The sequence below is a fragment of the Pelophylax lessonae genome, assembly GCF_965119305.1.
Source record: "Pelophylax lessonae genome assembly, chromosome: 8".
NCBI classification, from domain to species: Eukaryota; Metazoa; Chordata; class Amphibia; order Anura; family Ranidae; genus Pelophylax; species Pelophylax lessonae.
In genome coordinates, this window is record NC_138775.1 from 65,138,712 (window position 1) to 65,164,282 (window position 25,571).

Below are 25,571 nucleotides of genomic sequence, written 5' to 3' on the forward strand. Positions count from 1 at the left end.
TCAAAGAACAGAATAAAATAGAATAGAAAATAAAGGAATAGAATGAAATAGAAAAAATATATAACCATCTTCTGAAATTTGAATTTCAAATAGAATAAATTTGAATACAATAGAGAAGAATAGAAAATTAAAGAATATAATATAATAAAAAAACAATAAAATAGAAATATTATAAACATTTCCCAAAACTTGAATTATTTAAAATTAAATTTGAATAGAATAGAAAAGAATAGTTTAGAATAGAAAAAAATAGAAAAGAAAAAATATAACCATCTTCTGAAATTCAAATTTCGAACAGAATAAATTTAAATTAGAATAGAAATAAAAAGAATAAAATAGAAAATAACATATTAGAATAGAAAATAATAGAATAGAATAAACAATAGAAAAGAATAGAATAGCATAGACAGTCTATAACGATATAACCGTTTTGTGAAATTCAAATTTCGAATAGATAAATTGGAATTTGAATAGAATATAAAATAACAGAATATAATAGAAAATAAAAGAATAGTCAATAAAAGAATATAACCATTTTTCAAAATTCAAATTTGGAATAGAATAAATTTGATTTAGAATGGAACTCAAAAAATTTTAATTGATTCCAATTCTAAAAAACTAAACAAATTCCGAAAATGAATTAAACAAATGTAATTAAACAAATTTATGTAAGTAAAAAAATGTTTTTAATTCTGCTCATGCCTAACAGGAATAGAACCTGGGACTTTAGAGCAGCGGCCCTAGTTGAGGCTAGTGCTACAAATATGAGGACCTACCTGAACTATGCAATCCATTTGTATCCAATCAGGCAGAGCTTTAGAGTACATACTTTCTGGTAGATATAATTGTACAATCAGATTGCAATGCATGTGCTTAGCTTTGGAACTATTTGGCAGATAAGTGCCCTTTGTTTATGGCATTACAGACTTTTCTGCTTGAAGTAGACCAAGGCAAAAGGTTTTATAGAAAGATTTTTGTTTTTGGCTATATCTCACCGTTAAATGAGTGGTTCTGGACATGTAATCAGACTAGGGGACATCTGAATGTCCTTACCCACATAAAACTAAACAAGAAATGAACCCTTGGTTTTTGAATGTGTTAGGAAATGGTAATAAGTAAATACCTTCTGTTTTAAGAAACCAAAGCAGCTTTTATGCTTCCAGTTTTGGTTTTTCCGTATGAGACAAAAATAGCACAAAGCTGCTTTGGGACTCAGGCCCTTGTGTTTCCAAAGTGTTGGCTATTCCCCATGGAAATCAAAAGGAGAATCATCATATAATATTAAACACAAATGCAGATAATACAGAACATGCTGTATTACTGTGGTCAGCTTCAATGTATTTTGTTGGAAACTTGCTTGCACGTCCTGAAGATGCCTTTATTTTAGACTTTTGGCATGTGGACATTGTTGTGACTTAACTGACATCTTTCATGTGCGTTTAAACGCGTGTGGATTTTATTTACATCAAGTTAATTCTTGTTTTTTGAAGCATGAATAAATATTACTCACAACCTAGAAACAGATGTATAGCTGCAGCAAGGTACACACACCCTGCATTTGGAACAGTGATCTATTGTGTAGAGGACTTTATTGAACTATTCCTGTACAATTTGAAATGTTTATGCTCAATATGACCTCTCTTTTACCCCATCTAACTATACAACTTTGCTTCTTGGTGGATCTAAACTATTTCATAGGGGAAATGTTTATTATGCCTAATTAACTTTTTGTCTTTCCTGTGCCTTTAGCCTTATAGCTGTGTACATGCATTGCAAGCTTTAATACATTGTGCCTCTGACTGCTAGACTTAGGAGTTTTGGTGATGTCACTACGTTGCTTCTAATTGTTCTCTTGGCTGGAGAGAAAACTATACCTGAGGACATGCAGTACAAGAATCTTACTGCTAAATTTTCATCAATTCTTGGAATCTGTGCTCTTTGTACATCTCCTGCTGTTTCATAGTTATTTTGTCACCTGTCAATCAGAGGGGTAGCTGTGACATGAGGAAGCAAAGCCATGCCAGTTAGGCCTAGGGTCACACTGAGACCGTTTTGAAATCGTGCAAGTTCAACTGAACTCGCACGATTTCAAGCCGGCATTTCAGTACAACTTCGGATGTGATTTCACAGACATCTGTGCAGGTTCTTGTTCAGATGTCTATAGAAATTGCCCCCCCCCCCCCAAATCACCAAAAGTAGTACAGAAACTACTTTTGGGAATCGGTGCGGCGCCGTAAAGTCGGCGTCGCACTGATTCTGACTGTGCTATTGCCCGCAATTAACTCTGATTTGACATGCGATTTGACATTGGTCAAATTGTACCAATGTGAACATGGGCTAAAGGAGTTGTTAAGGCAGGAAGTTTTTTTTTTACTCTAATGCATTTTATGCATTAAGATAAAAAGCCTTCTGTATGTAGCAGCCCGCAACACCCTCTAATACTTACCTGAGCCCTATCTCTATCCAGCAATGTCCACGAGTCCCTCGGTCATCCGGGACTCTCCAGCTGCGGTCAATCAAAGTTAGTTAAGTTAGCCAAGCAGGAGAGAGAGGGGGTGGGTTCGAACTGCAGCTCCGTGTCTGAATGGACACAGGGAGCTGCAGCTCAGCTCGGTGCCCCCATAGCAAGCTGCTTGCTGTGGGGGCACCTGGCAGGTGGAAGGGTCCAGGAGTGCCAGCGAGAGACCAGAGAAGGGGAGGATCTGGGCTGCTCTGTGCAAAACCACTTGCGAGAGCAGGTAAGTATAACATGTTTGTATTTAAAAAAAAAACAAACAAACAAAACAAGACTTTACAATCACTTTAAAGAAGTATGGCAAAAGCTTTTTTGGCCATACTTCTCTTGTCGGTCACAAGATTGCACTTACTTTTACTCTACTATGACCCACAGTCAGCTGATAGTGAGCTATTGCCCGCTGTCTGCTGACAGGACAGAGCTGCTGGGAAGCATGGTGACAATATTGTTGGGATCCACCTCGTGCCTGATTGACAGCAAAAAAGGAGAGTGGTGACTGACAGTCACTCCTCTTAGCTCAGAGCTAGAGCAGACTGAGAACTGAGTGATCAGTGGTCATGTGATCTCTCAGTACCCAGTTCTATAGCTGACATGGGACATCTACAGCATCACAACGATAGTGCAGCGTAGAAGCACATACTTCTTCTTTAAATTGGACCTGAATTAAAAAAGTTAAGATTTGCTATCTTTTTTTGACCATTTAAGAATGTTCATTGTGCCTAATCAGTACACTGACAGATTTATCTTTTTCATGAATTCTTACTGAAGATATAGCACTGTGCTTGTGCCTACACACTCCTAGACTTTTTTTTTGACTTGAGCCTCATAACTCATAAAAATAACTTTCCTGTAGCATTTCAGTCCCTGGTTGTGCAACTGAAGCAAACAATCAACTATGGGTGGCAAGGCACTGTCAAAAGATCTCTGGGATATAGTTGGGGACAGACACAAATCAGGAGATGGATACAAGAAACATTCAAAGGCTTTATCAATGCCTAGAAGCACAGTGAAGTCTATTATTAAGAAGTGTAAGGTATTTGGTACAACACAGACCCTCCCTGGATGAGGACGTTGCTCTAAACTGAATGAGAGAGGCAGGAGGAAACTGGTCAGAAAGACTACCAAGAGGCCTACAGCAACTCTAAAGCAGTTGCAGGAATTTATGACAAAGAGTGATGATTGTGTGCATGTGAAAACAATATCATAAATTCTCCACAAATGGGGCTTGTTTAGGAGGGTTCCAAGAAAAAAGCCACTCTGCAATAAAAGCCACATGCAGTCACGACTGAGCTTTGCCAAAATGCACCTTGAAGATTCTGAGTCCACATAGAAAAAGGGGTTATGGTCAGATGGGAGTAAAACTGAATTATTTGGCCTCAACACCAAACAATATGTCTGGCAGAAATCCAATACAGCTCACCATCCAAATTAGACCATTCCTACAGTACAGCATGGAGGTGGTAATATCCTGTTATGGGGGCATTTATCCGGAGCAGGGACTGGAGCACTTTTCAGGATAGAAGGAAACATTTATGGAGCAAAATACAGTCAAATTCTTGAGGAAAATCTGCTGCCCTCTTCCAGAAAGTTGTCAGTGGAAAGAAGGTTTACCTTCCAACATGACAATGACCCAAATCACACAACATAAATGACCACACAGTGGTTGAAAGAGAAAAAGGTGAATGTCCTTGCATTACTTAGTCAGAGGCGAAACTTAAACCCCATTGAAAATCTGTGGAATTACTTGAAGACTGCACTCCACAAACAGTCATCTTTAAATGTAACTGAACTTGAGCAGTTCTGAAAAGAAGAGTGGGCAAATATTGCAAAGTCTAGATGTGCAAAGTTAGTAGAGACATATCCCAACAGACTAAAGGCTGTAATTAAAGCAAAATATGGGTCAAGAAATACTAACACAAGGGGGGTTTCTTTTTCCAACTTTTTTTCGGACATGTTGATTTTATACTCTATCTTTCACTTGCATATTATAAGTTGCATGATGTTATGAGTAAATACAGCTGGATGAAACAAAAACTGTGTCTGGCCTCATTTCAGGCTCATTTAAAGGGGGGTGATTCTTTTTTATACCCACTGTTGAAGAACCCTGAGAACTACAGGTGGAAATATCGGTCTTCTCACTAGCTACCTATTTTAGTTCATCTATACCCACAGTAAAGTGCACCTGTGCCCAGACTATATTCATAAAAAGCAGTAAAAGAGCTTTAAAACAAAATTCTCACTGATGTCTGTAATTGCTGGTACTGTAAGGCCAGCTTTATACCTGTGTGTTGCAGTGACCACATCATGCATGAATTAGTGCATTCGGGTGTCATTCAATTTGAATGGCAACAACGCACTAAAGCAACAAATGTTAACATACTACTGTGCATTGTTGTGTGCTGTGTCATAAAAAATATTTTAGGTGTGTTTTTTCTGTCCATGTTGGTGGGTCAGGTTTCAGTCTTTCTAGCAGGTAACAAGCACCTGCTGTGTGTCTGCATTAGAAGGTTGAAGTCTGACAAGTTTCTGCTGCCATAGAAATAAGATGAGAGTAGCTATGATTCCATGCCTCTGTTTAAGGGTCCATTCACACCGGCTTGGTCCCCTTTGGAGTGCGTTAAAAAAGCATGCGGGTAAACATGTGTTGCATTAGAGCAGCCCAATAATTTTAAAGTGCCACTCAACCCACCACAACAGACTTAAAATTGCTCATGCAGTATTTTTGCAGTGCAACGTACTGCAACACACTGTGCTACTTTGTTGCACTGAGCTAAAAAGCACGTCCTTCAGCAAGGTTTGTTGGGGTGCCTTTTAGAATGGCACCCCAACAGAATCATCAATAAAGTCACTGTTGCTGTAGGTGTCTTCTGATGCCACTGCTCATTGCTGGTATTGCGGATTACTGGGTCTACTTTATTCTAGCCATATAGAATTCCATTCTAAGCTGCTATATCCTAGTCATTATACTGTCTAGTGAACTGTCATTGACCTAATTCTTTATTTGCTCATTTATGTACTTATTGCCATCATAGAAAAAATCAATGTCCCACTAGGGCAGTTAGCATGGACATATATATTTTGCAGTGCCATGTCCTAATATAAGTATCGAAGAGAGGGTAAAGTAGTGTGGACTTTACTGGCACATAATATCAAAAGACCAATAAATATAAAATCAATCATCAATTTATTAAAGTACTCGTATTAAAATGTTTCTGAAACACAATCACTTCAGAAATACAATTTTTACAAATGTGAACACAAGAACGTGCCTAAACATATGTAACAGCACTGTGCAGATGGATGCCGACTACCACTCTAGTATTACAGATGAATTGGTCGTGGACGTGGATGTGCAGGGGGAGTGTGAGACCCCTACGGTCTTGCTTAGACCTACAGGAACCTTCTAGTTACACCAGATCCGGGGGTATTACCCTCTATTGAAGATTTTAGAACTATTTATCATCAGCAGGATACCTTCCTTTAATGATTACTGTCCATGGATGTGTCCCCACCCTCACTTATTCTTGGATTGTGTCATGTGGAAGCTCTTCTATCGTGCTCATTGACAGGCCCCTGATGAAGCGCGAAAGAGCAAAACATGTCAAGCCTGAGCGATTAAACAGACGCCTAGTGGTGGAAGTGCCCTACTACCAGAATTCACTACTTCTGAACCTACTCTCTTGCTACACTGACATTGGTTGGAATAATATATTAAGGGAAGTTATGTTTTCAATTCATCTGTAATACTAGAGTGGTAGCCGGCGTCCATCTGCATAGCGCTGTTACATATGTTTAGACACGTTTTTGTGTTCACATTTGTAAAAAATGCGTTTCTGATGTGATTGTGTTTCTGAAACATGAAACATTTTAATACGAGTACTTTAATAAATTAATGATTGATTTTATATCTACTTACTGCCATTAACTTCAACTAATATATTGGGTACCTTTACCACTAACCTGTTTAGTGTTTGCGTTCTGATACTGAACTATAGTTGCGTGCAGGATATCTATGCTCTCAATAGAAATGCAATATCAATTTGTTTAACCTAGTGTGTCAGAGGGGCGGAGGTTGTTCACAGAGTCGAGGCAAAAGAACAGGAAACCCAATTTACCAAGTGGCCCCTGCATGGGTAGTGCTACAATACAAAAATATTTCCTCTTTATTTGTTCGCGAGAACACAGGAGGATTATTGCCGGTGTGGGTTCTGTGATAACTTTTTGTGTCTCCTTGCACAGAAAGGAACCCCCAGAAAGTCTGTGGAGGTCATAAAGGAGGGACAAGAAAGGGCTTATTTTGTCTCTATCTCTTGGCAAGTCAGCCTATTGTTTTTGCTTATTTAAACGGCGTTCATGAATGCTTTAGTCTTTACATCATCCAGATGACTGATCAAAGCACAAATCCTTAATTCCACGTTGCTAAAATATTTTTAAAAAGACAGTTTAAATATTGGAATTTTACAGCTACAGATTGCTGCTAAGCTGCTTGCTCTATTACCAGTCAATCAAGGGTTTTTATTTCACTTTAGTTGATCCATGCTAAACCTCTTGAATATTAGGGTTATATTAATACCTGACGGTCTCTGCCAGCACCGGTGGCGTGCTTTCCTCCTCAGAACCCTTTGCGTATAAATCCTTTCAGATATTTCTTGGGAGAAACAGAGTTTAATCAGATGTAAACTGTATTACTTGCATTAAGGGGTTTTAGTGCCAGCTGAACAGAGTTGTATAAAATATGCATGTCTTGGAAAGGTAGTAAAGAGTTGCCTAAAACACGTATTAAAAAAGAAATGTATATGTGCAGAAGCGAAATAAAGATTTACCTGTATAAAGCAAAAGCCTACTTTGTACTACTGAAAGGAACATGTTATGTACTTGATAACAGACAGCAACAAGCTTTCACATATCTCAGCAAGCAGAAGGAGCTTACCAACTGATCAGCAAGTACAATGCAGGAAGATAAAATTCATATAGTATTTTACTGTCTTTGGATTTAAAGCTTTGAAATGTACATTTAGAGCTTATAGAGAGTTATATTTCTGCTAAAGTAAAAATGTGACTGTATCTGCAACCATAGTCGAAAACCAAATAAGTATGTTCGGAAGTGGATTGTAAACATTTGAAGTTTTAAAGAGAAGTATGGGGATATTTTTTCCCCAGTCATACCTACCTAGGTGGATGCAGCATTGGTCTGATGCTGCATTTGTCCCCCCGCCTGCTCTAACACTGAAAACCTGGTGATCTAAGGCCATCTGATCCATCTGTCCGTTTTTCAGGCAGATCTGAACGGATGCCCAATGCATCTCATTAGGCCATCGGATGTCAGCGGAGACATGTCCGCTGACATCCGATCCGTTAAATCCGGACGGATGGAAACCCTATTTTCCATCCATCTGGTGGATTGGATCGGATGAGAACGGACAGACAGTCCGTTCTCATCCGATTCCCCCATAGAGAAGAATTGGGACCTGACAGCTCTGTCTCCTCACAGAGCGCAGAGACAGAGCTGCCATCCGCCTGCTCAGAAAAGCGGAGTCCGTCTGACAGACTCCCTGTGTGAAAGGGGCCTTACACCGCTGATCGCTCAATTCTCACAGCTCCCTGATGACTGTAAGTCACTGTCACTGGAGCGTGGGCTGTGGAGGGGGTGGGAGTGGCCAGCTCAGGCTCTCAGCAGCTCACTGAGAGGCTGAGCCAGGTACCAGTCCAGGCATGTGGGCAAAATCTGACCATAGGGTCGCAATCTTGCCCGAGCATGGACCGGCTCTGTGACGTCAGTTCTGCTGAAAACAGGTCACAGGAGTGCTAAATAAACTGCACTCCTGTGATCCATAGGAGAAGTACAGCCAAACAAGCGTTGGCTGTACTTCTCCTTTAATACACTTCAAAGAATTGTAGTTGCAAGATGGAAAAGGTGAAGTTTAAATGTTTTATTAACTGAGATGTGTCTGTTTTATTTCCCCCTTGTAGAAGATTGAAGTGTATTGCGAATGATGTAGACTTCCTATAGCTATTATTTATAACTGGGAACCATGTTCTACTACATTTCTAAGGACCAGTGGGCTTAAAAATGCTAATTATTTTCTATAATTAGGAAGATAGCCAATCTCACTTGCTTGCTCCTGAGATGAACAAGGGACTATGGACTATGAAATTTGTAGTGCGCTGCTTGTTCCAAACAAAAGTGAGTGGAAATGGAGAGGTTCAGGTGCCCAAAGAGGACTTAACAAGGAGACAGAAAAACACAGTAAGACACAATTTTATGAAATAATGTATGTGTATGGATTATTTTTTGGGGAAAATGGATATTGGGACAATCACTTTAAAGTGATTGTATGGGCAAAAGGTTTTTTTTTTTACCTTAATGCATTCTGCATTAAGGTAAAAACCTTCCAATACCAGTGTCCCCCAGTGTCCCCCAGCCCCCCACCCCTGATAAACACTTACCTAAGTCCTGTTTTACTCCAGCACTGTGCCCAAATTCAGTTCTTCTCTCCCCTGTCTCTGCTCTCACAAGCTGAGCTTGGCTCCTGCTGCTGTTAGTAAAATTATAAGAGGAGGGAGCAGGGTGGCACCAAACTGCGTTGTGTATTTCTATAGATGCACACAGCATGGCTCGGGATCGAGCCCGCATGTGTGCCCCATAGTAAGCGGCTTGCTATGGGGGCACACAGAGAAGAGGAGCAGCCAAGTGCACTGGTGGAGGACCCCAGAAGAGGAGGTTTAGGGCGACTCTGTGCAAAACTATTGCACAGAGAAGGTAAGTATAACGTGTTTGTATTTAAAAAAAAAAAAAGATAATTTACAATCACTGTAAACACTGCTTATAATGTAATTCCTTAATTAAGATCTATGGAGATGAAAATGGAGATTTTATTGTGAAAACCTTAGAGCTTACTTTGAGTTAGTGATATATTCAAGGTTACAACCTTAAGAATTAGAATTGGAATCAGGTAGACATTGTTCTAACAACCTTCTTTGTCAACTTCTCACCTCCAAGCTTGCTACATAAGTTGCGCAAAGTGTCTAAATTGAAATGTGCTGTCAAATAAGCACCACAGTTCGACCTACCACACTCATTAGTCAGCAAACAGTAACATACAGTACTTGGTTATACATACTCTTTCTCTTCCCCTGCAGTATAGATCTTTGTGAGGGCACTCGGCTGTTACTCAACTGTTCCTGCAAAGAGCACTGGAGTTGGAGTACAGAAAGCAGCCTTCTCATTGGGAGAAAATGGTATTTCAAGGCATATTTAAATGTAAACCAGTCACAATTATTACATATAGGCTCTAAAAACCCCAGGCGCCAAGTCCTCATGGCGACCAGAAACTTCATCCTGGTGCCTGGGCTTCCACCAGCCCAGTCAGTGCAAATCTTAACGCCCGAGGATCCAGACATGCATCTCTGGGCGCCGGCTGGCAGATCCTTCTCTCTTCCCCCCGCTGGTCTCTGTGGTTTCTCCAAAATCAGGCAGCAGGCCGGGTAGGATTCCAGTGTCCTCCCCCGTGTAAGTAACATGGGAGCTGGGCCAGGCTCCTCTTCTCAGACGGCCACTGTCCCCTCCTCCTCCTCCCCAATGCCCGAGCAGGGAGCTGTGTTTGCTCTTCTGCTGTATGCCATGCCTGAGCCGCATCGCTGCCAAGCTGGTCTTTCTCCCCTTGGAGCCCACCTACACGGTGCATGAGATGTTGGCGGGGGAGAGATCAGACCTCAGCGGAGTGTGAGGTGGTGACGGACCCAGCAGCTGTTCCATACCATTGATAGAGCGGGTGGACTGGTATTGCTCTCAGCAGGAGCTGGACGCAGTGGAGGTGTTCTGGTGCAGGATGGAGTGGGAGAGCTGCCTCGGCTGTATGTTCGTCCTCTAAGCCCCGGGGACCCCCTACACTCTGCTTGTCTCCCAAGGGAACGCGGTGGACTGGACCAGTGTGTTTATAGAGGGGGGGAGGGTAGCAGACCCAGTGTGTATGCAGAGGAGGGAGTATCTGGGGTGTATATGGGGGGGGCAAGGTGCAACAAATCCCAGGTCGCCATGGCAACCAAAAAAACACGTTCTGGCTCCTGGGCTTCCGCCAGCCTACTTATGGTCAGCATAAAGCGCAAGCAACTTCCATTTTTCGATGCCCCAGGCATGCAGCTCGGGTTACCAGGCAGCATAAGTTTATTCTATTTGGCAGTGTTTGAAGTGGACAGGCAAGGTTGTGGTTTGAAAGAACTCGAGAAGACCCACTGGTTTCTTGGACCTTGTTGCATATGTTGCTAATACTACTTGCCGACAATGTGCCTTGCATCATGTATGATGTAAAAGTCTAGTACTTAAAAATAATTTACAGTAAGCTATGTGTTTGCCCTCAAATAGTAACAACCTGGGTACCTTCTAGCAAGATGGAGCAGATTATGTACTTACAAATATGAAAACACATTAGCAAGTATCACCCAAGTGCTATCAGTTACATTTCTACAAACAAGTGGCTGCATGAAAGCAAATACTCCTCTCCCATGTTGTATGCTGAAAATAGGGTGGTTTCATTTACCCCTGTGGCTTTTTTAAGATCTGTAAATTGGGGAAGTATTGGTAGATTAGTCACCTCTATGCATTGGTCACCACACACTGTAGCAGCATACCCCAGGGTTCAGTACTCTTCCCTATGAAGCAAGCAAAAATGAGACCTGCATAATGAGGAAGCTTATATGGATAACCCATATTTTGTTTTGCGTCCGTGATTTCTTTGGAATTTTAATTCCAATTCACTAATAAAACAAAACAATGTAAAGATGTTTAATATCCATAGAAAGATTTCCAGATGGACTATGTCTGAAGGGTTCAGGAGCTAAAATCTTTGGATTAGAAAAATATTCAGCTTGTAACACTTTGAAGCTGCCCTAGTTTATGTTCCACTGCTGTCTTTCAAACAATCCTGAACTCTGCGTTGCCTGGAGGGTCGGTATTATGGTATTGATCTGCTACCAGCGGTTTAGTTCCGTGTTGTGTTCATTTCCATTAATGTGCTTCGTAAGTAATTGATTCAGTTTGACCCCATCTACATTCTTCGCTTGTCAAGTAATAGATTCCATACCCTGGTATATGCAGCATTGGCAAATTTTATGGAATTGTTCTATACTCTAGCATGATTCTGTGGCAGATTTTTAAACGGTACCTATGTAGTGTGTCACTTACAGTAGAATTTGTATTGGCTGAACTGGATAATTTACTTTATGACAGTAGTTATTGACACTTAAAGTATATCTAAAGCCAAATGTAGGCAGGTCTCTAGCAGTTTCATGTAGCTTGTCTCTAGTCTCCGATTCTTGCATCCAGCATTTGGTATTCCTGTGGCAGGATGGCTCACAGGGCTGTCTTTAACACATGGCAAAAGGGGCAGCTGCCCTGGGTCCAGTCATTGTTGTGGGGCCCAAAGCAGCTGCCCCTTGAGCCCGCACTGCCTGCAAATAGTTAATAAGTGGTTTTGGGAGGGCCCAACAAAATGTTTGCCCAGGGTCCAATCAATATTAAAGATGGCCCTGATGGTTCATAATCTCTGACCATGTCATATACGATCTCTACTATCTCCCATCATTTTTTGTTGCATTACTTTTACTGAATATAATTTGTAGCTCTTTGGTGATGTCAAGGGCTACACTTGAAGTTCCGTGTGCCTAGTATATTGACCACCACTGGTTTAATCAATAGATTCATTATTTATCTTGCATATTATATTTCTTTTCTGTTAGTCTTTTGCTGTATGTACCTGTGTGACACATTGATTTAATTGATTTGATGCATGGATTACTTTGTTTAAGGGTTATTTTTTGACACATTTATACAATAACATGGCTGTATTATGGGATCTGTTTTGTTTGTTTCGTTACCAGGGTCAATGTTTTAAGCATTGATATTGTTTTCCTTTCTGGCTTTTATGTGTAGCTTATTGCATTGTACAATAGGCAAGGCTTAGGCAAACCTGTTCTTCTCCAAAAAAAGCAATGACTGGATCAAAAGATTGGAGCAGCACTCTGGAAAGCTATATCCAAAATGCTTTTATTGTTTTTTTATTTATATGGTTTTTATTTAAAAGAGCTTTTATTCCATATAAAATGTAGTAAACGTAATATCCAAAGCGTTTCAGGGGTCTCTTAAGCAAACAAACAAAAAGGGGTAGAGTGAGGGCCCCAAAACGCGTTGGATAATAAGTTTACTACATGCTTGGAATAGAACCTACTTTTTTAGGATTTCAATATTTTGTTGTGGTGCTCCAATCTTTTCACCTATTCATTAATCTTTATATCCTGATGTTTTTGGTGGGAGTTCCTAGGTGTATGTAAGCAGCCCATGCATCACCCAGGTGCTCCATAGGGATTGTATCAGTACATTTTTTGATTGCATGTACCTAGTAAAACTCACATAGGGTTCCAGTGTTATCAAATCCACTACCTCAGGCTGCGGCAGATCGGTCTTATTTGCAGTAATGATTCTCTAGTCACCCTCTGCACATAGCTATACTTTTAGGGGTTCCCATATATTGCAATACATCTTCAAGCTGGCCAACTTCTCAAAGTGATCTGCTTGCAAAATCTCAAATACTTACTTGCTTGTAAGTATTTACCAGGACCAGGACTGTATTGCACATATAGTATAGTGGCAGTATGGGTTAAACTAGCACAGTTGGAAGAGAACTGCATAACCAAGTCTAGTCACTAACCAGTTTGCAATAGAACTAAAACCCAGTCTGTGCTTAAAGTGATTATAAACCCTCACCTTGTAAAACAACCCATTCAATTTAAAATAGAAGTGAAAGGCCAAACATGTGTGTATCGAGATAAAAACAAAAAAAAACAAAAAACATAAATACCATTTTTCCCTTTTATATAAGTTATCACATTCCCTCTTTTTTCATCCGCATAAGAGCTGGGGGTGTAGAAACAGCAGTACACTGATCTTCCCATTGAAAGGCTGTGCAGGGGGTAAGTGTAGTGTCAGGACAAGTCTGATGATTGGAGGAGATCAAGCTGGGTTCCCAGCTTGGCTAGAGAACTGATCATGGTGTGTTCTCCTGCTTAATGTGGTCAGTTTTATAATAGGAAAGCGGAGGGACTGGCAGGAATACCAGGGATTTCACACAATGGAAGCAATACAAAGAGAACAGGATACTTTTTACAAACAAGTACATTGTACAGCGGGCACAAATGAGCAATGTTAAATGTTGGGTTGACATATTCTTTAACCACTTGCTGTCCGCCCCATAGCAGATTTACTGCTACAGGGCGACCGAAATGCATTTCCGGGTATCAGGTGAATGCGGGCTGCCGGAGGCTCACTCCTGCTGTGCACAAGCCACCCAGTGATAATTCATTACACAGACAAAACGGCAGCCTGTCTATGTAAACAAGGCATATTGAAATTCTGTCAGTATGGAAGACACTGATCCTGTGTTTCTGCAAAGCAGGGACATGGATCTATGCATTCCATTAGTAAAAGCACCTGAGCTACTGAGCTCTGAGGAAGGGAGCGTGCCTCCCGAAATGCGTCAGTGGTCCAAGTACAGGGACATGTTCACATTTCCACATGTGGTGGACTCATTCTATGCGATTTTGCCCTTTATGTTTTTGAGTATGTTTAATAAAGGTTTTAAAGGTGTCCAAGGGTAATGCACTAGGTGTTCGCGCCTCCTTTTCTTTTTCATGTGCACATACGATTCTCAGTTAACCTAATGCTAACTTTTATACACCGTTACATACATCTATCAAACTTTTGCATGAAAATAGGGATTCTTGGTTTGCATTTATTGAAATATGTGTTCAAGCCCGCTACCTGCATCAAAGTGATCCCTCTCTGGCAAGTCCCTGCTTTGCAAAACGTAACGTACTTATTCATTTCTGTTGTTTTTTTCTTTTTTACTAGTGCACTGAAATGATTTTTCAGTGGAAATTGTTGTTGAATGTTGTTTACTGGATTTAGGTTGAAAACATCAAAGTGCACCTGCCGTGTACCATTGTAAGTTCCCAGCTGTAAATGGGGATAGATTGGAGCTTATTGACTAGATCCTTCAACAAACACATCTCACCTTTGACATCATGTATCAAGGTGCCAATACAATTAACTGCTTTTTTTTTTTTTTTATTGCTTAACCAAAATCTTCACTAGAAAGACACATTTGAAATTTCATAGTTTGAATATTATTGTTGACTGTGTGGAAATAATAGCAGTTATTAGCACTGGCAAATTAAAATATGTCTACCTGTTCCAACTAAAAAAACTGCACTTACAGATATACTTACAGAGATAACAATAAATAAATGATACAAACAGTGCAAATGAAAGTAGTGCTACTGTCAAAGAAATTATAACAAGAAGCAGCAGCTCTGCTGCAGGGTATTTTATCAAAGACCAGATACAATATTTATTATAGAAGAGCCGCGCTAAAAACAATATTAAATTAAATAAAATAATAACATTTCATATATCCAGAATTTCACAAATTGTGATAAAGATTAAATAAATTTAAATATCAATGTGCTATGTAAGTATTTTAAAACACCCAAATATAAAAAGATCAAACACAAAAATCACCAGCATAGATAAAGTGACGTAGCTCTCAAATTGAAATTCATAAAGTTCATATAAGTAAATGACTCCTCTTCTTGAGGTGCTTGAATATCCACTCACCAGTTGATCCCCAAAGTGTGGCACCACCACCTTAATATGGATGTAAGCTTACCAAAAACTGTGGGCCCTCTAATTAAAGAGAGGTCAGATGCTTATATGGCCAAATACCTTGGCTTATATGAACTTTATGAATTTTCATTTGAGAGCTATGTCACTATCAGTGTGCTGGGGATTTTGGCATTCAATCTTTTTATATGTGGGTGTTTTATAACACTTACATAGCACATTGGTATTTAAACTCATTTAATCTATATCACAATTTTTGGCGTTTTGGATATATTAAATTTTATTATTTTTTTTAGTTCAATATTGTTTTTAGTGTGGCTCTTTTCTAAGGAATATTGACATATGTAAATAACTGTAAATGGTGGGGTTTGGCTGAAGCTCTAAACACAGAGTTTTCTAAATGTGAAGCAACAATACGTGTAAGCCTACTGATACATTGGTAATTTAGAATGGGAGATTGTCTTTACTCTGGAAATAATAACTTCACACTGTGATGTCATTGAGAGTTTAGTTCAGTTGGCAAAGTCATTCATAAAATTAATGTCTGCGTGGAAAATTTTAAATTGGTTCCGGTATTCTTAAAAAAAAAGACATTTCTTATATCTTAATAGAGTGAAAGTGAAAAAAATGTTACAGTCAGTCCATCACATGGACATACCAGGTCCGATGAGGCAGCTGTTATCTCTGGAAGATTTAGACCTCTCACATCTGGAAACTGATTCAGGCTGCCCATCCACCTCTGTTCACCTTACATTCTAAATACAATAGAAGTTAATTCTAAAATTAAGTATCATTACAGAAACAAAATATTATTGACTTTCTACAAATAGATCTGTTTAAAAAAAAAACTATACATTTTGATGAATGCACTGTGATAATTTAGGGTCACTTACCAACCGTCTTCAAAGATTTGGCTCACCACCAGCATAAACCTGTCCTACCACAGGTTTTCAAGTTCCTGGAGCCCATCAGTGCCTTAGCAGATAAATAGCTTACAGCCCTCTCACAACTGTGTTCATACAACACTTCATGGACACCTGCTGGCTGTTTCCTGCCTATTTCAGTCCTCTCTTGCAGGTAGGTTAACCCTTTCAGGTCCAAAGTACCTGTGGTCTGGGTTGGAGTCTCTTTCCCACCCAAGATATCTTATTAGCTTTTTTTTTTATGGATCACCCTGAAACCCCTCACCCTGCATTGGGGAGAATCCCTGAGTACTACAAACTGCTTCTTTTGTCACCCCCTTAACCAAATGACCTCCGAAAGATTCCCACCCCCTCTTCATGGCAAGACCATTTTTTGCGATATGGCACTATGTTACTATAGCTGACAATTACGCGGTCCTGTGACGCTATACCTAGACAAAATGTATGTCCCTTTTTCCCCCTAAATAGAGCTTTTCTTTGATGGTATTTGTTCACCTCTGCAGTCTTTATTTTTTGCGCTATAAACAAAAAAAGACCGTCAATTTTGAAAAAAAAAAACAATATTTTATACTGTCTGCTATAAAAAAATCCAATAAAAAAAAAAAACATTAATTAATTTAGGCCAATATGTATTCTGCTACACATGTTTGGTAAAAAAAATCCCAATAAGCATATATTGATTTGCACAAAATGCTATAGCGTCTACAAACAATAGGATATTTTCTTTTATTTTTATTTTTTTTACTAGTAATGGGGGTAATCAACAACTTATAGTGGGAATGCGATATTGCGACAGACAGTTGGGACAATAACTGACACTTTTTTGGGACAAGTGACACTAATACAATGATCAGTGCTAAAAATATGTACTGTCACTGTACAAATGATACTGGCTTGGAAGAGGTTAACATCAGGGATGATCAAAGGGTTAAATATGTGCCTGACCAGTGCTTTACTACTGTGGGGGAGGTGCTTGTACTAGGGTAAGGCATGAATCTGAGTTTTATGAGTCTGCTTAGCAAAGACACAGGATCCATGCCTTCTGTACTGACAGAACGGCGATCAGCCTTGTTACATAGGCAGACCGCCATTCTGCCTGTGTACCGAAGCATCGGTGGGTACCTGTGGACATCGAGTCCCCAGATCCGGAAGTGAAGGATCACTACGTGATCCTAAGCAGCAAAGCTGCCTTGCCGCCGTACATTTAAGTTATACGGTCGGCATGCGTTTAAAGGGATCACAACCCAAACAAAGTGACACATATCTCCCATCCAGGACCCATTCCTGGCGTTCTGTACAGTACAGTGTAGAAACATTCCGGTATTTCAAAAGATGCTAAATTGTGTGTAATGACATCACTTGAATCCTTGAAACAGTATTTTTACTATTCAGCAAGTAAAACAGGGAACAGACTTGTCTGAGATCTAAAGTCTGCTGAGAAAGCTGTTGGGTGAAAATTCTGACTGGCTAGCTCTAAAGTGATGCTAAACAGAGAAGTGTTATTTGCCACAATTATTTACATAAATCATAGATATCATGTCACTGTAGTTTGTTTTAAATCATCTAAGTAATTATTTCTGCATTATTCCCGCTATTGTGTGGTCACATGATCTTTCCCTGTTCCTTGACATCTGCAGGGAAAGATCCTTAGGAGGGGCTTCTATTACTCTGCTGATGTATGCTCTCTACCTAAGCAGAGCATGCTTGCAGTATGAGTCTGTGTCTGCACAGCCCTGATTGGTTCTGTGGCAGTCACATGACTTAAAATACAGTTTCAGAAGAGCAATTCAAATTAAATTATAAATATAAAAAACAATTTTTATAGCTCCCTATAAATCTTTATTGAACATCAAATGTGTATTTTTTGTGCATTATTATGGTATAGGCAGAGTCAAAGATGACTGATACTAGCTTTCATTTTGTTCAGACAGCATCTGCATTCAAGGCTCTTTTTTTACTTTACTGGTATAAGCAATTACTTTTTGATGTTTAATACTGATTTATATTAATACTAAGATTTTTTTATGATTTTCCTACTGAATGTAATCAATCAGCATACTGTATCCCACTCCCATAGTGTTTAGCAATAGAAAGACATGGAAGAGGAGGAGGGAGGGAGGTGAGTGTCATTTACCACTGTGTACACCATATAGTCATATGGACTTCACATGTAAGAAAAAAAAAGGAGGAAATTAAGAACTTTTAAGGGTACTAAAACTGGAGCATGCTCAGTAGATGGTTGCCAGCTGGTCTACACAATCTCAGAGCAGTGGGGACACAGAGAAGATGGGAGGGACAGCTGAAGGCATAATCAACCAGGTATATTTCACTCTACACAAAACTAATGATTTAGTGGCTTTTTAAATATGAACACTGTTATATAGCATGTAATGGGCATTTTTTATGGTCTGGGCTTATTGACATTTTAAAATGCCCTGGCTTAATAGTGGAGATTTGAGATTGCTTGATCTTTTGTTTTATTTTGGACAGGTCTCTAACAGTTTTGCATTAACTGCATATTAACAAACTGTATATATAAAATATATTCTGGCCTCAAGCTAAAGAGTGGTTGTACAATGCCTACATACATAAGCATTTGATATCCAGTCAACAGTTCAACAGTGGACGATTCTATACTATTCACAGCTTCTACTGTAAAAAGTAGTGATTTGGCTGCACAATAGTTCATGATTATGCCTCTGGATGGGGGACTGAGCAGAGCACAGATTGTGGACATTTTAGCAGTGACTTATGAGGAGAACAACAAAAAACAGAAAAGATGGTTAGCTGTTGTTTGGCTTGGTGCTTAGCACTTCTGCCATGCAGCACTAGGGTTCTTGGTTCAAATCATGACCAGGACTCTATCTGTACGGAGTTTGCATGTACTCTCTGTGCTTTCTTACCACACTCCAAAGACACACTGGTTAATTGGCTCAATAGAGTGTTCCCAAGATGGCTGCCTCACCTCCTAAGCACTTTGAATCCCCAGGGAGAAAAGTGCCGTAGACGTACAAATTAAATTTCATGTTTATAGGCACCTTATGGTTTAGTGTAATAATCCCTTATTTTCGACAGAGTAGGATCTTGAACTGCCTACATTGCATTCTTGGTTATATCAGCTCAAACAAGGAGAGTAAAACAAGTAGTTTCACTAAGGTTGACTGGCGTTCACCTTTGATATCTAGACATTTCTATCAATTGTTCCAGTGTTTGCAAAAGGGGCTTTGGAACATCAAACAGTCAGAAGTTTAGGGAATGGCCTAGTCATATTGTCTTTCATTTCTGGCCCCCTATGCCATTAATTGTAAAATTTCAGCGTGATCGCTGCTTTTCTAATTATGTTGTCTGGTCTTTTTAGTTTATTATCCAAAGAGACTATCATATAGCACACAACTAATTTATGTTTCATATATGGAAGAGATTGGTTGTTGGATAGACTATGGTTACATGGTATGATAACCCTACAATCCCAAAAGATACAGATAAAGCACAACAGGGATAGTGGGGTCCCCCTACTAGGAGTGGGGTCCCAACTAGACCTATAAAAAGAGGGGATGGTGAGGAGGGTATCATAGACCAGTAAGTCAGGGCATCAAAGCACGATAGTTAAGATGATGAAGAACAACATTGTTGTATAAAAATGTATTTTATTTTATTAAGACATACATAAGGACATAAAAATGGAACCAAATCCATAAACCTGACATTGTTTGTCTTACAATAGGCAACAGGCACTTGTAGTAGTAACAACCGATGAGGATGGGTCTAACGCGTTTCGCTTAAATTGAGCTTTCTCAAAGACCGCTTAACAATCCTCAGTTGACTATCACAAGGGGTGCTAGGGGTGTTTTACCCTTAAGTCCCCACCTGGTTGTATCCCCTTTTGCATATGGCCCTCTGGAAGGTGTCCTGCACAGCCTACGCCTTTGTTTTATGTCCGTGTATCTGCAGCACTAGCACTTTGGTGAGCATCTATTTCTGTCCTGTAGGATATAATGATTTATTTTGATACACATGCCTGTTTATGTAAATATTTATGCAGTTCTTCAATGAATATTGCATGTAACTAATTTATGTTTCATGTAAAAAATGTGACAGCATTGGATATAGGGTGTGTGGTCCTATGAGAGGGCATTGTGTATATCAGGCTGTGAAGGTTTCTGGGATTCATTTATAATAGTCATAGCTATATTTTTTTCTCTAATAATGGCGTGATAAAACACTAGCATGAATCTGTTCTTTCAATTACGGTTTGCATGGGTTACAGAATATGGGCTTTGAGCAAAGTGTTTATGATGATTTTTTATTTTATTTCCAATCCAGACACAGAACCGGATGAAACTTATAGCAGACAACTATGAAGATGACCACCACCATCATCATCACCACCACCACCACCACCATCATCGTTCTCCTGGGAGAACGCTTTCTAGCCATAGACCCTCTCCAGATCAGGTTAGAAATTTGACCTTGTTAAACATTACGGTCTACAGAAAAAGTGGTACGTTTGTTTACATTTTGAAATCTAGGCAAAAAATTCTAAGAGGAATGAGTATTATTATTTAGGACTTGGTAACCTTTGTATGTTTCTTCCACATCTCTGCAATAATCTAGCATGAAAAACTCTTTATATTTGCATCTCTGTATGAGCTTCCTGTAATAAGGACATTTTACGGCTGCTTTCTTCCCTTTTTAGGGTAACTGGTTTTGTCTCCTTCCCCCCCTGTAGTTTTCTGCAGGCAGCTTGGGCAGTGTAGAATTGCTTGGTCATAATCATAGCAACACAAAAAATCGGGTATGATGGCGCTCCCGGACGAAATGACATGAAAAAGAAAGAAAAAACTTATGTACTGCACTGGAACTGGATAATAAACTTGTTTATTAAAATCAATAAAATTGGCTCCCGGTCAAGGAAAAAACAATGGTGTGCCAGGGGAGTAATGCTGAGCATGTAGACTCAAACAGCAAGGAGGACCCAGAGGCAGGGAAACAACGCCTTACCACCAGTAAGGTCTGGACAGTGTATCACCTGTAGATGGGCTGACCGACAGCCTCGATCGGATCGGGAGCCTTTGCTGCGGGTGAGTCTCCAGATGGAGCGATGCCTGGGGTGAGGAGAGGTTGATGGAAGGATGGTGTCCTCTAACCCCGACCTGCAGATCCGGTGGTGGTGCGCGCCCGAGGTGGCAGCGGCCGCTGCTCGTCAGTCCCTGCTGATGCGGCGCCGGGAGATGACGTCACCAGGCGCCTCGCGCCGATGTGCACACCAGGGGCTGAGTCCACGATGTGACCGGAAGTGTGGAGGTGGCTCAACAACGACCCGGCTCTTGCATCACCAAAGAGTCACCTGGCGGAGCTAATGGAAAATGCCACAATTGGAGGGAAATGACATGTTTCGGGCCAAGCCCTTCTTCAGATCTCCTGTGGCTAACTGATAATGGCACATATATAGGGTATGGGGAGGAAGAGGCGTTGCCCCCCACTCTCTGGCTCCACCTTGTGTCCAATCATGATAAATATAAAACCATAACGTAATGACATACAAAACAAAAACATACCAACAAATATCATGGAAAATGAATGGAAGAAAAATATAAAGACAATATGTGAAGATTGTGTGAGAAAAAAAAAAAAAAAAAAAAAAAAATTTCCATTTTTAAAAAAGACAAAAGACAACCTTGAGCCCAACTAAGAGGAAGTTACACCACAGTGTAAGCGTCGAGCTCCTCATTCAACCCATGGGGAGACAGAGTGTTAAGCTTATAAATCCAGAACGTCTCTCTCTTGCAAAGCAAGGAGAGACGTTCATTACTGGACAAGGAACCCTTGGGTACGCACTCAACCGCCCACACCCTAAGGTCCTGTACTAGGCTCTTATGGTGGGTGGCAAAGTGTCGGGGCACACTATGGGGTGGTTTCCCATTTTTGGTATTTAGTCCCTGCAAAATACCTCTACGGTGCTCACCAATCCGTGTGCGCAAATGACGGATGGTGCGGCCTACGTAAAGTAGATTGCAAGGACATTGTAATATATATACCACATATTCTGTGGTGCAAGTGATGAATTGGCGTATGCTGTAGCTCTTGCCAGAGGAGTCACAGAAGGATTCACGGCCATGCTGAATGAAACAACATGTGAGGCACCCTCTTTTCCTGCACTGAAAGGTGCCTACTTTGTCGCTGAAATATGACCTGATGTCCAAGGGCCTATTGGATGTGGATGCGTTGATTTTGCTGGGAGCTATGACATTCTTAATGGTCCGTGCCCTCCTGTAGACCACATGGGGGGCTGCTGGAAGATGGGGGCCTAATCTGGGATCAGAAAGTAATATTGACCAATGCTTCTTCAGAATGTGGGAAATATGTCTGAAGTTATTGTTAAACCCGGTAATGAATCGGGCTTTAGGGATGGTTTGCAAAGTGGAGGTGGGCCCAGATGGGCGGGAAGGGGATGTGTCCCTGCACTCAGTGAATGCCTTTAGAACCAACGCCTCCGGGAATCCCTTTTCCAAAAAACTCACTCTCATGAGTTGACCCTGGGTTTCATAATCTTCCAGACGGGAACAGTTTCTGCGTAACCGCAGAAACTGTCCCTTAGGAATATTAGTCTTCCAAGATGGGTGGTGGCAACTCTCATAATGAAGATAAGAGTTGCCAGCCACCGATTTGATGTGATTGAGGGTCACAATCGCGTTATCGGCGTGTGTGAGCTCCAGGTCAAGGAAGACCAGACGCACAGGGTCTATAACATGGGTAAAGGATAACCCGAAGGTGTTGCTGTTACAGTGGTCAACGAAGGCCTGGAAGATGTCGAGGTCCCCGTCCCAGATGATCAGAACATCGTCTATGTAGCGACCATAATAGACTAGATGTTTGGAGAACGGGTTGTTGTGCCAGACCTGGAACTCTTCCCACAGTCCCATCGTCAGGTTGGCATAGCAGGGTGCGAAACTTGCACCCATCGCTGTGCCATGGGTTTGTAAATAAAATTTGTCCAAAAAGGAAAAGTAATTGTGTTCAAGACAAAACCGTGTACCCTCCACTAGAAAGGCAACCTGGCGGGAATTAAGTTGGCCATCCTTGGTGAGAAAATGTTGTAGGGCTCGAATGCCCACATCATGGGGGATGGACGTGTACAAAGAACACACGTCTAGGGAGGCCCAATGATAGTGACTCTCCCAAGGGTAGTGTTTCAATGTGTCCAGTACGTGGCTTGAGTCACGAATATATGATGGCAGCTGTTGTACTACGGGTTGTAGAAACCAATCAATATATTCGGACAGGCCGCTGATGAAACTATTAGTGCCGGCCACAATGGGCCTGCCAGGAGGGTCCACCAAAGATTTGTGGACCTTGGGGAGATGATAAAAGTACGGTGTACTGCAAACCGAGGGGAGAAGAAATTGGCATTCCCTCTTGGTAAGTACTCCCGCCGTTGCGGCCGCCTGTATCATCTCGCCAAGTGCCAACTGGTACGCCGGTAGAGGGTCTTGGGGGAGAGCAGTGTAGGTGTTGGTATCAGATAGGAGCCGTAGAGACTCACTGATGTAAGTGGTACGGTCCTGGACCACAATGCTCCCTCCCTTGTCGGCTTGCTTGACGACAATGTCCTTGTTCAGTTTGAGTGCCTTAAGGGCAGTCGTTTCAAGTGATGTCAGGTTGGGTCTCTGTGACGTGGTGTTGTCACACATGTTCAATAACTCCTTGTAAACAACATGATAGTATGTCTCCAAGAAGGGCCCTCTTGACTGGGATGGATAAAACAAGGAACGTGGACGGAAGGATGTGTGGATCACAGGGGGATCAAAACATGCCTCTAGAGGTTGACTGTCAATGTGGCCCTCCTCCCACAGGTCCCACAGATCTTGAAGACAGTCAGTCTCTGGGGTGCCTACAGGGGAACTGGTGGCAGAGAGGGGGGTGTGATGGACTACTGACGGTACGGGAACACTAGTGGCCGTGGTGGGCTGTATATAGTGCCGCTGGACCGTCAGGTTCCTGATGAAACGGTTCAAATCTTTGAAAATTTGAAATTTATTGGCTCTAACATTGGGACAAAAACTAAGCCCCCTGGACAAGAGGGACTGTTCGGACTCAGTCAGGGGGTGCGAGGACAGGTTATAGATCTTGATCGTGGACTTGTTGTTGCTTATGAATCCTTTCTGTCTTTTTTGTGCCTGCTTTCTTCGTTTTGAACCTCCCCTTCTACCTCGTGTAGTTTTCTTTTTTCTGTTTGGCAGAGGGGGGATGGTCCTAAAAAAGGAAACGAAGAGGGCCCAAGGGTGTTAATTGATGCAGCGGAACTACATGTGAGTCCCACGGGGTCACTAGTGAGGGGATCACAGGGATGAATGGGTGGGGGACTGAGAGATGTGGCTTGCAATGAAGAAGGTGCGACCGGATTAGTGGAGGGAGAAGGGGAGCCGCACGGGGCACCCGTTGAGTGGGTGGCTTGGTTGTGGGGAACCATAGGTGGAAATGGTAGACCCGTAGGCGGGGGTGCCCGGCTCCTCCGTCTATTCTTGCCTCTATGTTTCCTTCTGTGATTCCTATGGTGGGGGTTCAAGGGACCACATGGCCCGCCTTGGTCAGTATTATTCACCTGTATATTAGGGGCCAGTCTATCCTTCCTACTGGATTGAATGGAGGCCGTGCTTTGTCGACCATGTTCATGGCGCCAGGGGCCCAAGGGTGCCTTGGGGGGGAGGTGGGAACTTCCCGAGGAGCGAGTCCAGACTGGCTGGCGGCTCCAATTGAACACCCTACCTTCATTATAATCCTTGAGATCACGTTCAAATTTGTGTAATTTGTTGTGTACTAGGTTATCTTCAAATTTGGTTAGGTTCTTGTCCAATATCTGCCGCCATTGGGAAAAGAGGCAAGACTCGGAGAAGGCCTGGACCTCCAATTCGAGAGATGCAACCAGCTCCAGGACCTTGGCCAATTTGCGATCCCGCTGTTGGATAATGAGCTGGATCCATTTGTTGGTGCAGAACTCGGAAAAGAGGTGCCAATCCTTATCGAGATCTTCATCAAGAAAATCACAATTTTTCTTTATTCTGAGTCCCCTGGGGGTAATCTTAAGTTCTATATATTTCTCCAAGAAGGATTTGTCCCACCACTGGGTACATTCTGATTCCCGAGCATGTTGCAGGGCCAAAAAGGCCCTTCTCATACGGGCCTCAAAATCCTCCGAATGGGGGGGATCTCGTGAACCGGACGAGCATGCAGGGGGATTAAGTTCGGAGGGGGAACTCCCAACCTGGCTATCCAAAAAATTGCCAAAAATGGACTGAAGTCGGGTGGCCCGGTCCATGTTGAAAAAAAAAAAAAAAAAAAAAAAGGAAGGGTAATATGTTGTATGAGATTGTTGGGAAGGGAGGGGGAGGAGGGAAGGGGGAGGATGGAGGGGATGGGAACAGGAAGAGGAAACAGTGAGGATGTAAATCACAAAGGGTCC

General features: G+C 41.4%; 1 protein-coding gene across 6 annotated transcripts in view; it reads left to right on the forward strand.

The window, feature by feature from the left end:
- The window catches only part of ERC2 (ELKS/RAB6-interacting/CAST family member 2), a 1,553,364-nt gene that overhangs the window by 1,118,460 nt on the left and 409,333 nt on the right, over positions 1–25,571 (forward strand). For all 6 annotated transcript variants that reach the window (XM_082265097.1, XM_082265099.1, XM_082265101.1 and 3 more), the window contains one exon: positions 20,435–20,566. In XM_082265097.1, coding sequence (XP_082121223.1) covers positions 20,435–20,566 — 132 coding nt within the window. The remainder of the gene's footprint in view (positions 1–20,434; positions 20,567–25,571) is intronic.